The sequence below is a fragment of the Macaca fascicularis genome, chromosome 13 (assembly GCF_037993035.2).
Source record: "Macaca fascicularis isolate 582-1 chromosome 13, T2T-MFA8v1.1".
In the NCBI taxonomy this organism is placed as follows: domain Eukaryota; kingdom Metazoa; phylum Chordata; class Mammalia; order Primates; family Cercopithecidae; genus Macaca; species Macaca fascicularis.
The window spans coordinates 3335046-3351512 of NC_088387.1; the positions used below are offsets into that span (position 1 = coordinate 3335046).

At 41.8% G+C, this 16467-nt stretch overlaps 1 protein-coding gene across 10 annotated transcripts in view; it reads right to left on the bottom strand.

The window, feature by feature from the left end:
* Positions 1–16467, bottom strand: part of CRACDL (CRACD like) — a 146330-nt gene that overhangs the window by 62902 nt on the left and 66961 nt on the right. For 3 of the 10 annotated variants that reach the window (XM_065526624.1, XM_045368756.2, XM_045368755.2), the window contains exon 1: positions 13676–13881. The exons of the other annotated variants lie outside the window; for them this stretch is intronic. Coding sequence is in view for 2 of the 3 variants with exons in the window: in XM_045368756.2 (XP_045224691.2) it covers positions 13676–13749 (74 nt within the window). In the remaining variant the exon portion in view is untranslated. Of the gene's footprint in view, positions 1–13675; positions 13882–16467 lie in introns of those variants that run through there. 10 annotated transcript variants of the gene reach the window in all.

Below are 16467 nucleotides of genomic sequence, written 5' to 3' on the forward strand. Positions count from 1 at the left end.
AAAATGATTATCTGAAATTATAGCCAAAAACTTTCCAAATTTGAGGAAAAATAACCTACATACCCAAGTAGCTCAAAAATATTCAAGTAAGATAAACACAGAGGTCTGCTCCCAGACACAGAGTAAAAATGTGAAAGCTAAAGATAAGGAGAAAAACTTGAAAGCAGCAAGACAAAAAAAGACTTATCATGTAGATGAAAATCATCATAAAATTTATAGCTAATTTCTTATCAGAAACAATGGAGGCCAGAAGACAGTAGGGTGACATATTCAAAGTACCAAAAGAAAAAATTTGTCAACCAAGAATTCTGTATCCAACAAAGTTATCTTTCAGAAATGAAGATGAACTAGAGATATTAAAGATAAACAAAAACTGAGATGATTTCTTGCTAGCAGACCTGTCTTACAATACATATTAAAGGAAGTTCTTCTGGCCAAAAGCAACACCAAGCAGTAACTTGAATTGACACAAAAAATCAGAGGCATCAATAAAGGTAATTTTGTAGGAAATTATAAAAGACAGTATAATTGAATATTTCTTCTCATCTTTTTTCTTATAGCTGATTCAAAAAGCAATGGCACAAAATGGTATTAAAAATTGCACTGTTGGGACTATAACATATAGCAATGTAGTATATTTGACAATAACAACAAAAAGGAGGTGGGTGGAAATGAAATTTTTGTAAATTTTAAAACTTCGTATTTTCCTGATGCCTCAACATCCTCACAAACAGGCTGTGAACAGCATGCCTAGGCAACCAGGTGTTCCAGTGTGAGAAGGCTGGTCCCTGCAACAAGTTCCCCTTCTTGTCCCCTGACTATGACCTAGTGACATTCAAATGAACCAGTAAGATCCTCTCATGATTCTTACAAGTGTACTCCACCCTAATCCCTAATAAAAGCACTTGCCCAGGGATCCACACTGTTACTTATCTCCCCACCTGCTCTGTTGAGTCTGCTCCCTAGGAGCTCCCCCAATATGATCCCATGCATGGTGTGGCATGCCACACCTCCTTCTCTAGGACCTGTGAGTACAACAAATCCTTTAATGGCATCTGTCTCTCCAGGTGCAATTTCCATAGTCATGTGGAATGATCCTTATACACCCTAAAAGGGGAATTTATTACCCCGTTTACAACATAGCTACATTGGAGTAAGAAAATGACATCAGATGGTAACATGATCCACAAGAAAAAAGAAAGAAAAACAAAAATGGTAAAAGCTCAATATATTTTGTACAGACCCTATAAATATGTTTTTTTCTCCTATTAGTTTCTTTAAAAGAAAGAAAATGATATAAAAATATAATTATTGGGTCTATGACAAATATAGATGTAATATGTACAACAATAATAGTACAACAAATAAAGCAGAGAATAAAACTACTAAGGAGCAATGTTTTTATATCTTACTGGAACTAAATTAGTATAAATCTTCAATTGATTCCAATATATTAAGATGTATATTATAAGGCCTAGATCAGCTACTAAAAAATAACAGAAGAAACAAGAATTAAAAATCAATAAGAAATTAAAATGTATGACTGACAATATAAACTTAAAGGGAGGTAGCAAAGAAGTCACAGAAGAACAAAGTACTCTGATATAAATAGGAAACAAAAAGTAAAATGGAATTTGTAGATGTAACCATGCCAATGACATTAAATGCAAATGGTTTAAATAATCAATATTAGAACAAATAAGCAGAAAATCAAGTGATATAAGAGACTTGAACAACCCTATAGAACAACTAGACCAAAGATGTGTGTATGTATGTATGTGTATGTGTATATATATATTTGCATATCTATCTGTCTTATCTATCTATGGAACATTAACAATGATACCATATGCTCAGCCACAAAACAAGACAAAATACATTTAAAAGAATTTAGTTCATACAAAATATATTCTCCAACTACAACAGAATTAAATTAGAAATCAAAAACAGAAAGAATTTTGAGAAGTACATAAATATGTGGAAATTATGCGATGAACCCCTAAATAACAAATGAGTCAAAGAATAAATTACATGAAAAATTATAAAGTCCTTTGAGATGAATAAAAACAAAACCACAACATACTAAAACATATGTGATGCAGATAAAACACTGCTTGGAGAAAAGTTGTGCTTATAAACACCTATATAAAAAAGAAGAAAAAGTTGGGTGCAGTGGCTCCTGCCTGTAATCCCAACACTTTGGGAGGCTGAGGCAGGCGGATCACATGAAGCCAGGAGTTTGAGACTAGCCTGGCCAACATGGTGAAACCCCATCTCCACTCAAAATAAAAAAAAAAATAGCTGGGTGTGGTGGCCCATTCCTGTAATCCCAGCTACTTGGGAGGCTGAGGCATGATAATCTCTTGAACCTGGGAGGTGGAAGTTGCAGTGAGCCCAGATCGCACCACTGCACTCCAGCCTGGGTGACAGAGTGAGACTCTGTCTCAAAAAAAAAGAAAGAAAATTTAAATTGCTATCATAACTTTCCACTATATAAAACTAGAAAAAGAAGGGCAATCTAAACTGAAAAGCAGAAGAAAAGATAAAATAAATATTGAGCAAAAAGTAATGAAACAGAAAATAGAAAAACATTTTAAATAATCAATGCAACAAAAAGTTGGTTCTTTGAGAAAATCAATAAAATGAACAGACCTATCACTCTACTGACGGAGAGTAAAAGAGAGAAGATTCAAATTGCTAAAACAAATAATAAGAGACCATCACTACCAACCTTACAGAAATAAAAAAGATGTATTTTAAGGGAATATTATGTATTACTGTATGCCAAAAAATTAGACATCCTAGATGAAACAGACAAATTCATAGAAAGACACAAACTACTGAATTTAAGTCAATAATAAAAATAATAGACTTTTAATAAGAAAAGAGATTAGTAATTTAATAACTTTCCACAAAGAAGAATCCAGCTCCAAATGTCTTCACTGGTAAATTCTATCAAATACTTAAAGAATTAACAGACACCTTTCCCTTCACAAACGCCTCTAAAAAATATAAGAACAGGTGACACCTTCCAGCTCATTGTGAAACTAGTATTACCCTAATACCAAACCCAAAGACATCACAATAAAAGAAAATTATACACCAGTATCTCTTATGCATAGAAACACAAAAATTCTCAACATAATACTAGCAAACTAAATCCAGTAAGATATAAAAGTGAGTTTTATCTCAGGAACACAGGTTGGTTTAACATATGAAAACTAATTAATGCAAAAGCCATGTTAATAAAATAAAGGACAAAAATCACATGATCACTTTAATGGAGGTATAAAAAATAAAGATGCAAAACTCAACAGAATACTGGCAAAATTAACCCAGCAACATATAAAAGAGATTATACAGCATGACCAAGTAGGATTTATTGAAGAATGCAAGGTTGGTTCAACATATGAAAATCAAGGGAATAAATCACATTAACAGAAAACTGACAACTATTACATTATTATCTCAGTACCTACAGAAAAAGCACTTGATGAAATCCAACATTTCTTCATGATACAAACACTCAAACTAGGAATTGACAAAAGCTTCCTAAGCATGATAAAGGGCATCTATAAAAAACCTACAGCTTACATCATACTCAGGTTGTGAAAGACTGAATGCTTTTCCCTTGAGGTAAGAAAAAAGACAAGGACATCTACTGTCACACTGATAATCAACTTTGTACTGGACATTCTTGACAGGGCAAGCAGTTAAGAGAAAGAATAAAAAGCATTGAGATCGGAAGGGAAGAAGTTAAACTATTTATATTGGTAGATGACATGATCATGCACATAGATAATGTTGAGGGATCCATTAAAACATTATCATAACTAAAGTTTGCAAGGTTTCAGGATTTAAGACCAATACAAAAATAAAACCAGTTGTATTTCTACATACTAGCAATGAACAATCCACAGATGAAATTAAGAAAATAAACAATTGCATTTAAAATACTATCCAAAAGAATAAAACAGGAGTAAGTTTAACCAAGGAGGTAGAACACTTGTACATGGAAAATAACAACAATGCTGAAAAAAAATTAAAGAAGACATAAATAGATGGAAAGATATTCTGTGTTTATAAATCAGAAGACAATATTATTAAATGGCAATATTCTCCAAACTGATTTACAGAATCAATGCAACCTTTATCAAAATCTCAGCTGGATTTTGGGCAGAAAGTAACAAGTTGATCTGAAAATTTATGTGGAAATGCAAGGGACGTTGAAAAGTCAAAATAACCTTGAAAAATAATAAAGATGGAGCATTCACACTTTCCATGTTTCAAAACTTACTACAAAGCTACAGTAATCAGGACTGCATTGTAGTGGCATATTGGTAGACATATAGTTCAACAGAAATAAATGCATACTCTTATGGCCAATTGATTTTCAATAAGGTTGTCAAGACAATTCAATGGGGAGATACCATCTTTTCAACAAACCAGGCTGGAACAAGTAGACATCGACATGTGAAAAATAATGTGTACTCTTACCTCACACTATACATAAAAATTACCCCAAAATGGCTCATAGATCTAAATGTAAGTGCTAAAACTATAAAGCTGTTAGGAGAAAACAGGAGTAAGCCCGTCATTTTAGGTTAGGCAATAATTACTCAGATGTGACATCAAATGCATCAAAAGAGAAGATAGATAAGTTTGACTTAAACATTATAAGCTTTTGATTCAAAGGACTCTCAAGAAACTGCAAAGACAACAGACTAGGGAAAATATTTGTATATCGTCTATCTGATAAAGGACTGGTAGGCAGTACATAAAAATAATTCTTATAACTCAATAATAAAAAGACAGCCCATTTAAAAACAGACAAAGGATTTGAACATAACTTGCACAAAGAAGGCATAAAGAAGGCAAATAAGTGCATGAAAGATGCTCAACACTTTTAGTCATTATAAAATTGTAAATCAAAACCATAGTGATGGCTCATGCCTGTAATCCCAGCACTTTGGGAGGCCAAGGTGGGTGGATCACTTGAGGTCAGGAGTAGGAGACCAGCCTGGCCAACATGGTGAAAAAACATCTCTACTAAAAATACAAAAATTAGCTTGGCGTGCTGGTGCATATTTGTAATCCTGGCTATTCGGGAGGCTCTTGAAGAAGGAGAATCGCTTGAACCTGGGAGGCAGAGGTTGCAGTGAGCTGAGATCACACCACTGCACTCCAGCCTGGGTGACAGAGCAGGACTCTGTCTCAAAAACAACAACAACAACAACAACAACAACAAAACCACAGTGAGTTACTACTTCATACTCACTAGAATGACTGTAATAAAACACAGATAATAACAAGTGTTGCAAGGATGTGAGGAAATCCGAACCTTCATTCATTGCTGGTGGAAATGTAAAATGTAGTAGGTACTTTGGAAAAGCCTGGCAGTTCCTCAAAATGTGAAACATAAAATTACCATTCAGCCCAGCAATTACATTCCTAGATGTCTACCTCAGGGAAATAGAAACATATGTCCATGGAAGATTCTGAGAAAATGGTAGTGTAGAAAGCACCAGGAATCTGTTTCCCCACTGTTTCTGCTAGTGCAATTGCACTAGCAGAATCTATCTGATGTAACTATTTTGAAACTCTGGAGTCAACTGAAGGCCTGCAACTTCCAAGGGAAGGATCGGAGGGTATGTTGTGGTTAATTTCTGTCCATTTTTGTTCTTACAACCGTAGCATCCACCCATCCCCCCGACTTCTCCATGTATATGTTCCAGGAACAGCTTGTACGCAGCTTGCAAAAGCCAGAGTGAGCAAAAAGAACCCTGTCCTCCAGATACTGGGGATCTGTCCTCTGGTTGTTGCTTCTGATAACAGAGGTGCAGATAAAGAGGTTGCAGCCATTGTTGTTGCACCTCTCCCCATTGTTGCAAGACTCCCTCCAGCCCCAAGTGACTCCCTGCAGATTTAATGGGCTGGTACCCTTTTTCTTCTTTCACTTTTCTTGTTTCTCATTCTGAGAGCTAGATATCAAAGACTAGGCCACTCAAAAGCAACTACATATGAGAGGAAATTAGAAAGTCACCATACATGCCTGCAAAAAGGCTCAGTCTCAGGAAAGATCTGGGTAGGCCTTAAGTTTACACTTCAGGCTGATCATCAGCACTAAGACTGCCTGCAACAATTAAAACAAACAAACAAAACCCAAAAATCCAAACCAGCAAACCCTGGGACAAGGAGAGAAGCTAATTTCCAGAGTTACCATACCCTTAGACTCAAATATCCAGTTTTCCACAACAAAAAATCACAAGACATACAAAGGAACAGGAAAGTACGGACCATCAAAGGAAAAAAAACCAACAGAAACGATCTCCAAAACACACCTGATGATGGATCTACTAGACAAAGACTTTAAAAGAGCTATCTTAAAGATGTTCACCAAACTAAAGGAAGATGTGGAGAAAATCAAGAAAATGATGTCTGAACAAAATTGAAATATCACTAAAGAGATTTTAAAATCTTGAAATCAAAAAGAAATCTGGGAGGTGAAAAGAACAATAACCGAAATGAAAAATTCACTAGAAGAATTCAAAGGCAGATTTCAGCAGGCAGAAGAAGAATCTGCAAACTTGAAGATATAACAATGGAAATTATCAAGTCTAAGGAACAGAAAAAAAGATGTGAAGAAAAGTGAACAGAAAATAAGGGATCTGTGAGACACCATGAAGTGGACCAACATACACATTGTAAGAGTTCCAGAAAGAGGAGAGAGAGAAATGGGAAGGAAGAATATTTGAGAAAATAATGGCTGTAAATTTCCCAAATTTGATGAAATATACATTATATATTTATACATTTATACGTTTATACATACACATATCTATACATACATTTTACATTTATACATTTATTCATTTATGTGTTTATACATACACATGTTAAACATACATATGTTTATGCGTGTGTATGTATAAAACATCCATTTAGCTCAATGAAATCAAAGTAGGATGAACTTAAGCCCACACCAAGACACATTATAATCAAACTGTTGAAAGCCAAAGACAGAAAATCTTGAAAGCAACAAGAGAGATGTCACTTGTGACATACGACAGATCCGCAATAAGATTATCAGTAGATTTTTCATCAGAAACTTTGGAAGCCAGAAGGTAGTAGGCTGATATGTTCAAAGTGTGAAAAAAAAAAAAAAAAAAAGTCAAGCATGAGTCCTATATCTGGCAAAAGTATCCTTGAAAAGTGAGCGAGAAATTAAGACATTCCCAAATAAATAAAAGCTGAGGGAGTCTGTTACTACTACAGCCGTCCTGCAAGAAATGCTAAAGAGAGTCCTGCAGGTTGAAGTGAAAGGACACTAGATATTAACTTGAAGGCATATAAAGAAATAAAGATCTCAATAAAGGTAAATACATGGGAATTATAAAAGCTACTATTATTGTAAAAATGGTGTGTAACTCCATTGTTTTGTATTTTATGTGATTTAAGAGACTAGCACTTTTTTTAAAAAAGAGGTACAGGCTTTTAAAACCAACTTATGATGGTTCAACTTACGATTTTTGACTTTACAATGGTGCAAAAGTAATACCCAGTCGATAGAAACCATCCATCTCTTGCAATGCTGGGCAGTGGCACCAAGTCTCCAGTCAGCTGTACCTTTTCAACTTAATGACATTTTCAACTTATGATGGGTATATCAGGACATAACCCCACTGTAAGTCAAGAAGCATCTGCAATTATTAGTCTCAAAACTAGATTCCACCTATATGAGGTACTCAGAGTAGTCAAAATCATAACATCAGAAAGTAAAATGGTGGCTGCCAGGGGCTGAAGGAGAAGGGATTAGGAAGTTACTTTTAAATGTGTACAGTGTTTCCATTTTGCAAGACGAAAAGAGTTCTGGAGGTGGATACTGATGATGACAGCACAACAATCTGAATGCACTTAATACCACTTAAAATTATTAAGATGGAAAATTTTATGTTATGTGTATTTTACCACAACTAAAAAATGAAAAAACATGCACAAAAAAACCTGTACACTAATGTTCATAGCAGCATTATTTATATAATAATCAAAAAGGAGAAATAACCCAAATATCCATCTCTGGATAGATAGAATAAAAAACATGTTACATACATGTAACGAAAAATTATCCATCAAGAAAAAGGAATAAAGTAATGATATATGCCACAATCTGGATGAATCTTGAACACATTAACCTAAGTGAAAGACGACGGCGGCAAAAGGCCACATACTGCATGATCCCACTTACACAAAATGTCCAGACTAGGCAAATCCACAGAGACACAGCGTAGATTAGTGGTTGCAAAGAGGTGGGGAGAGGGATGCTGGGGAAATGCAGGTAGAATGGGAGTGACAACTAATGGGCACAAGGTTTCTTTCTGGGGAGATGGAAATGTTCTAAAATTAGATTGTGTTCCTTGATGCACAACTCTTTAACAAAAAACCATTGGTTGTACACTTTCTTTTTTTTTTGAGACGGAGTCTCACTCCATCACCCAGGTTGGAGTGCAGTGGCACGATCTCGGCTCACTGCAACCTCTGCCTCCTAGGTTCAAGCAATTCTCCTGCCCTAGTGTCCGGAGTAGCTGGGACTACAGGCACTCACCACCATGCCTGGCTAATTTTTGCATTTTTAGTAGAGACAGAGTTTCGCCATGCTGGCCAAGCTGGTTTTGAACTCCTGACCTCAGGTGATCCACCTGCCTTGGCTAGTTCATGCCTAGGATTACAGGCATGAACCACTGTGCCTGGCTTGATTAAACACTTTAAACGGATGAACTTTATGATATGTAAAGGATACGTCATCAAAGCTGCTGAAAAAGGATGAAATAAAGACATTTTTAGAAAAGAAAAGTTGATACAATTTGTTTCCAGCAAACTCACACTGAAACAACTGTTACAAGAAGAGGGATGCAATCTCGTGGAGAAGACTGGAGATGCAGGCAGGAATAGGGGAAAACACAAACGTGGATAGATACAAACGTCCACAAGAGGTGGAGGTGGGCTGGACTCCAACCCAAGCCCTGTGCACACCGGCAGAATGCGTGCCTCAGCCCTGCTCTCCCTCCACCAATGGCACTCCGTTTCCTTCCAGCTCGTGGCCTTTGCAGATGTTGTTCCCTCTGCTTGAACTTGATGTTCCCTGCCTTCACATTCCACTTTGGTCTTACTCCTACTCATCCTTCAGCTTTCAGCTTTCATTCCACTTCCCCAGCAACACCAATCTCTCCCTTCAGGATGTGTCAAGACCTCCCGCAACATACTGTGGGAGAGGTTATGCCTTTTGTTCACAAAACCTATGTGTTTTACACGTATACATGTTTGTGTGATTCTTTGATCCATTTCTCCTTTACAGATTCACGCCTGGGTACATTCCCCATACATTTAATCAATTTTTCCCTTTCCTGGGGAAAAAGATGAAAATAAATTATGACTTAACTATTGTTCTCTAGTGAGTCACGCCAAGATCTGCCTGTACCTTTTTTTAGAAAAATAAGTTTCACATTACTGAAGCAAATGGAATGTGAAATGCATGCAAAGTTCCTGTGAGAAATCTCTGTTCAAAAATTGTGCCAGCTTGCTGCTTAATGATATTATTATCCTCAAAAGCAGAGGAACTTGACAGCTGGACCCACCCCAGAGAGGCAGGGCATCAAGATGGGACCTCACCGCAGTCAGCCCTTTCTCCCTGAAGGTGTCAGAGAACTTTCTGCTCTTTTTTTTTTTTTTTTTTTTTGAGACGGAGTTTCGCTCTTGTTGCCCAGGCTAGAGTGCAATAGTGCAACCTCAGCTCACTACAACCTCCATCTCACGGGTTCAAGTGATTCTCCTGCCTCAGCCTCCTGGGCAGCTGGGATTACAGGCGCCCACCACCGACCTCGGGTGATCCATTCGCCCGGGCCTCCCACCTCCTGCTCTTTGAAGCTGTCATCCACTTGTGCGCAAAACCTTGTCTGTCCACTTGTCAGAAAGGACAGTGAGGACAGAGAGACAGATCTGCTCTGACATATGAGAGAAAGGCAAGCAAGGAAATCTCATAATCAAAGGGCTGAAATCAGAGAATATTCCGATGCTAAATGACAGAGCTCTAAGTGAAGCAAGAAGGGTGAGTAAAGGAAGTTGGCTGGTCAGATTTGAAGTCTCTTATTGTCCTGCGGTTAATGTTTATTTGATTTTTAAACTAAAGTAAGGCTTGGCCTAGAGAAAGCGTCTTTCTTGCTAAGTAGGTAAAACTGGAAGACTAACTCCATGAGGACAGATAACATGTCACCAGCATGGAACTGCTACATGGAAGTGCTCAATGAATATTGGGTTTTTTTTTTGTTTTTTGTTTTTTTTTTGAGACGGAGTCTCGCTGTGTTGCCCAGGCTGGAGTGCAGTGGCCGGATCTCAGCTCACTGCAAGCTCCGCCTCCCGGGTTCACGCCATTCTCCGGCCTCAGCCTCCCGAGTAGCTGGGACTACAGGCGCTGCCACCTCGCCCGGCTATTTTTTGTATTTCTTAGTAGAGACGGGGTTTCACCGTGTTAGCCAGGATGGTCTCGATCTCCTGACCTCGTGATCCGCCCATCTCGGCCTCCCAAAGTGCTGGGATTACAGGCTTGAGCCACCGCGCCCGGCCAATGAATATTGTTAAATGAATGAATGAATGAGCAAACCATCCTGAGGCACTTAGCAGTAACACCTGCTAGATGAAAGAATCATTTCTCTTTTTTCTTCTTCTTTTTTTTTTTTTTTTTTTTTGAGATGGAGTTTCACTCTCATTGCCCAGGCTGGAGTACAATGGCATGATCTCGGTTCACTGCAACCTCCTCCTCCTGGGTTCAAGCGATTCTCCTGCCTCAGCCTCCCGAGTACCTGGGATTACAGGCACACACCACACCACCACGGCCGGCTAATTTTTTGTGTGTGTTTTTTTTGTTTTTTTTTAGTAGAGATGGGGTTTCACCATGTTGGCCAGGCTGGTCTTGAACTCCTGACCTCAGATGATCCCCCGCCTTGGCCTCCCAAAGTGCTGGGATTACAGGCGTGAGCCACCGTGCCCAGCAGAAAGAATCACTTCTTAATGATCACCCGGCACATTAATGCCTCAAGGACAGACTTCCTTCAAAATCTATGGCTCAGGTAGACAATGTCACATCTCTTTAGCCTGAGTTCTTCTTGCCTAGTGTCTTCCTATAAACACCATCTACCCTACAGCCACACCGAGCTGAAGGCTGCTGGGCTTTGCAGACCCCTCGGTTTGGGAGTAAAGGAATATAGAAGCAGAGGAGGTCCCTGGTGAGCATCTTGGTTTACTTCCCCAGGCTCCCCCTCGGCCATGGGCAGGGCAGGGACAGTGAGGGCATCCAGAGAGAATGGCAGGCCACAACTTGCTGGGCTGCTTCTTTGCAAGAAAATACCATAGCTTCATTCCAACACTCAGTCAGCCATGAGATAAACAGCATAGTTTATAAGCATATAAATAGTATCTTATATAAACTGCACTATTTTTTAGAAACTACCTAAATAACAGTTGATTTAGTGGTATTCAGAGTCCCTATAAATGGACAAATTAAGTAACTTAGCTAGGCATGCATACAGCTATCCAACACCGTGTATACTCATATATATGCACACATGAGCCTATGTTCACATGGGCCACCTAATCCTGCACGAACACCCCTGAATACAATTCATGTCTTAGACCGCGATGCATGACAGCTTTCATAAGAGCAACCTGTTTTCACATTCATTCAGAAGTGAATGTTTTCATATGAGATTTGAAAAACATTAGTTTAGACATTTTCAGGTTATTAGAGTAAAAAAAAAACTATCAGAGACTTTTACAAAACCATTATTTCAAAAATAGCTAAGCATCAGACTTCATAACCTTATTTTAGAAATTCTATTTGCATAATTCTTGGTAAGATACAATATAAATTCACTCTAACGCTGGGGAGTGTCTTACAAAGAGGCCATCTAACTTGGCAACGTTCAGTCTCTCAGTGAGAGCTGTAACTCGTGCTGACTGCTGCACACATATGTGACGATGAGGACACCGAAGCCCTGGGCACAGTTTTGCAAGGGCTGGCTTAGTTTTAACTTCATGAGTTTATTAAGGTAATATACTCCATTTTTGTATGCATATATCCCCCAAATAATGCTTCATTTATCTAGAACCCTACATTTGTGACTGACGTTTCTGCAGCACAGCAGACGCAGAGCTGAATTTATTTTTGTTTTTGTTTTTCAGTAGGAAATAACGCTCCAAAGCCTATTACCAAGACATAACATCACCACTCTATCCTGGCCCACACAAAACGGGCGGAATCGGCAATGAGGTTTCACTATTAGTAAAAAGAGTTTTATGAAACCGTAACAATGCTGATGACTTATATACACAGCGCTTTACCCAGTACAAGGCCCTGTCCTCACAAGGAATCCTTGAGTTGTTGGGTTACTACTCGTTTGCAACAAAGAAAGTGAGGCTTTGAGGATGGACTGTCTGCCCCAACTCCCCGAGCACCCTCCAACCCCTGCTGCCAGGCAGTGCGTGGGTCTTTCCAAAGAAGGAACAACAATTTCCCAAAACCGTTCACCCAGCTCGAGTGATGTGCGGATGTAACAGTCACCTGTACTGACAGAGACTGCCCGACTGGGAATTTTCCATGTGGGGTATGAGAAACACAAATCTGGTTATTTATGCGAAGCAAATGAATTTTAATCAGGCCATAGCTCTACTTCCCTCTGCACCACTGTGCACAGAGTCAAAACGCACTGAGAGGCCGGGCGCGGTGGCTCACGCCTGTAATCCCAGCACTTTGGGAGGCCGAGGTGGGCAGATCACAAGGTCAGGAGATCGAGACCATCCTGGCTAACATGGTGAAACCCCGTCTCTACTAAAAAATACAAAAAAAAAAAAAATTAGCCGGGCGAGGTGGCGGGCACCTGTAGTCCCAGCTTCTCGGGAGGCTGAGGCAGGAGAATGGCGTGAACCCGGGAGGTGGCGGAGCTTTCAGTGAGTGGAGATGGCACCACTGCACTCCAGCCTGGGCAACAGAGCGAGACTCCGTCTCAAAAAAAATAAAAAAAATAAAAAATAAAAAAAAATTTTTAAATGCACTGAGAGCCAAACACCTTCCAGGGATAGGGTCACCTACAGCAGGACAGGATCTCTGCGCAGGGCTCCGGCTTTGGCGGTGCAGGAGCTCAGGCAGAGCATCTCCCAAGGCTGTGGCTATCCGTTGAGCACAAGTCCTTTGGTGCTGGGCTGTAGGTAGTGGCATAATTACAATACCTGTAAACTTTGACCTCTGCTGCCTTCCCTCCACTCAAAGCATATCAACTATGCCATGGAGATCCCAACTGTAAGCGTGGTATGGTAAGAATGGCACACTCTGCTCAGCCAGCCCTCCTTCCCTTTCCCTTTCCCTCTCCCTTTCTCTTTATGAATATGTGTGTGTGTCATAAAGGAAACAAGGAAAATCCTTATTTTGCTCCAGAATTTATACAACTCAAGGAGATAAAAAGTATGTAAGGAAGGAAGTCATAAACATTCTAGAACATAAGGTAACAGACGCTGCAGGTTTATCCATAGGCCTCAGGGGCTGGTGGTTTCCCATGCCCTGGTGGTCACGGCCTGGCCTCCCCTCCCTCGCGTCTCTCCCCCACCACCTCTTTGCTCTCAGAGGGCCCACCTGGGGTCAGGCCTGATGCACTGGTAAAAGGCAGCCATCCTCCTGAGTGTGCTGTGAGTCTCCAGCTCTCTCATCCTCCTGGAAGCTAGCAGCAGGGAGAAGAGTGGGCCTCCCTGTCCTGTGAGTGGTCTAGGGCCCACGGGTCACCACTGGTTGCTGATCAAGAGCCCTTGTCCCCATCTCTCACAGAAGCACCCACGGGCCAGGAGGAAGTGGGGCTTCTGCCAAGCCCAGCCCTCCTGTGCCCCGTGAGCTCCTTGGGCGGGTGCACAGGCACACAACAGAAAAGGCCGTCTAAGAAACGCATGCACTTCCGCCTTCCACTCCAAGCCCTGAAGGCCGGGATGGGGGTGGCCTGGCTCTGTAGGGAGCTGGACTTGCCTCCCTGTGATTGGCATCCCCGCTGAGTTGCTTGGGCTTTGTTGATCGTGCTCACCATGGTAGCAGGCAAAGGGCAATGGCAGGTGAGGCTGCATTCCCCATCTGAGGAAGGGCAGGGCTCAGGAAGAAAGAAGAATGCTGAGAAAATCGGAAACAGCTTCTGAGCCAGACACACCCAGGCCCAGGGCTCTCCTCTCTCATTCCAGGACCAAAGCCACACGGCCCCTCCTGCCTCACCTTGACGTCCACTTGCTATCTCGGTGCGAGGGACCCTGTGGGAGGCACGCGCGTCTCTGCCCCGCACACTTGCTCCTCGGTTTCAGTTTTCTTTTCACTTTTCCTTAAAGGCTCATCGTGTTACCTCAGGTCCTTGATATGCTTTATTAACTGCTTTCCTGGGGCCGTCCCAGTGCTCCTTTACCAGGGATCTGCTTGCCCCACTCATTGTCCCACTGATGGGATTTCCAGCCTTCCCCCTGGAGCCCACACCTGGCAGGGGCAGGGGCCACGCCGTCCCAGAAGAAATCACCCACTGAACCTGCCCAGCCGGCTCCCCAGCCGCCCCACGTGACAAAGCCACTTGCCCCGGTGGCTCCTCTCTGATTACCTGCAGCTGCCACTTCAAAATAATAGGCTCCTGCAACCGGCACCACAATGCCACCTGACTCAAGCTCCTCCCAAGTCTGATGGCTGCCAACTGCGGCCGGTACAGTCAGCAGTTTCCAGGCAATATCTGGAGTGTTGACGGAGGGCTCAGGGTGGCAGGTGTGATTCTATGTTGCTAAAACCCAGGAACAGGCAGCAGCAAGGGCGACTTCTGAAGATGGTTCTGAAGAAGTCCTAGTTTGCTTTTCTGTTTTCCAAATGGCAACTGTATATAGAATTCTACTCAAATGGCCTACAGTTTAAATAATAAAGCACAGCAAACACATTTGATGATGACAGAAGAAAGCAGTGAGTTCAGAGGAGAGGTCAGATGATAATCACGCAGCGCGCTGAAGGTAGTTTACATACATTTGCCCTTTGTGCAATTAGAGTCTGCAGCCCACTGTGCTCCTGCCAACACCTTGGCCTTCTCCCAGGGAGAGGACCAATTAGCTGGTGGAGAGTCCCCTGTGTCCTGGGAGGTGGTGCAGGGGCCCCTGCAGCAGAGTGGATTACTAAAGGGACAGGGACTGGGCCCTTGAAGTCTCTAAGGATTGTCCCAGCCAGCAGCACTCTCTGCCCAGCAGCACGAGCTGGCCACACCCCACAAGGCCCGCGGTGGCAATTCCACCCCGTTCAGTGAGCCGGATTGAGCTTGCAGCTTGCCTCTGCCACTAGCTTTCACCTGCTCTGGGCATGTGACCTGCCCTCTGTCAGCAGCAGGCCCCCTCAGGAGCCTCTTCAGTACTCTGTCCCCATGGAAGCCCAGCATGCAGGTCATGCCCAGCACAGAGTGGCCCAATGCCCCAACAAGACACCACTCCACACTGAGACAAAGCCCCCAAAGGGAGGCGCTGCCACATCGTGTGAATGCCCAGGGACCGAGAGATTTGCTGAAGAGCAGGGGTAGCCACACACCTGCAGGCCTTGACACCTCCTCTCACTGCCCCTCCACCGCCTCCCAGCGTGCTCTCCACAGCACGGTGCGCACGTTACCTCTCCGCTCAAATTTCAGGAGCAGAAAATGTCAGGAGTTTTCTTTCTTTGCCCTTCTTTGCTGTGCCCAAGCCATACGTTCCCTGAGACACCAGAGAACCAAATGAAAAGGTCAGTGACACCCATGTGCATCTATTAAAATGGAATTTATAAACCGCAACAGAAAATACCTTATGCAAGGACATCTAAGGACTTTGTGATAGGCCCTCCTCAGGCCCTAGGCTCATTTCATTCAGAGGGAAGGAAATGAACATTTATTAAGCACATCTCAGGTCTCATTTAAGGCCCACAACCAGCTATGAGTTAAATGGTCCGTCGCTTTTTTTCGCAGGTGAGGAAATAGAGGGTCTGAGCAGCTAAGCAACCAGTCCCAGATGACTGAGGCAGTCAGTGGAATCCAACCCTGAAATCAAGGCCTGTGCCCCGCACGTGTGAGCTCTTCCCCATGATGGCAGCTGCCTCCCAAGAAACCCTGGCCAAGAGTCTGAGTGACCAAGCAAGCTATATCCTTTCTGGGCTGGAATCTGACAGCATGTATCAAAACCTGCTGCTCTAGTAATTTCACTTCTGGGGAATTTGTCCTAAGGAGATAACCCTGCATTCTTCTAACAGTGTCCTGGAAACATCCTAAAGGCCCACCAGTAGGAGACACAGGCAGGAGGTCAGACACAGCAGCAGGTCACAGTCATAGGAGGGATGTTATCCAGTCACTAGAAATCATGATTTATTCATGAAATATGAAAATATTCAGTGACGTGGGACGATACCAC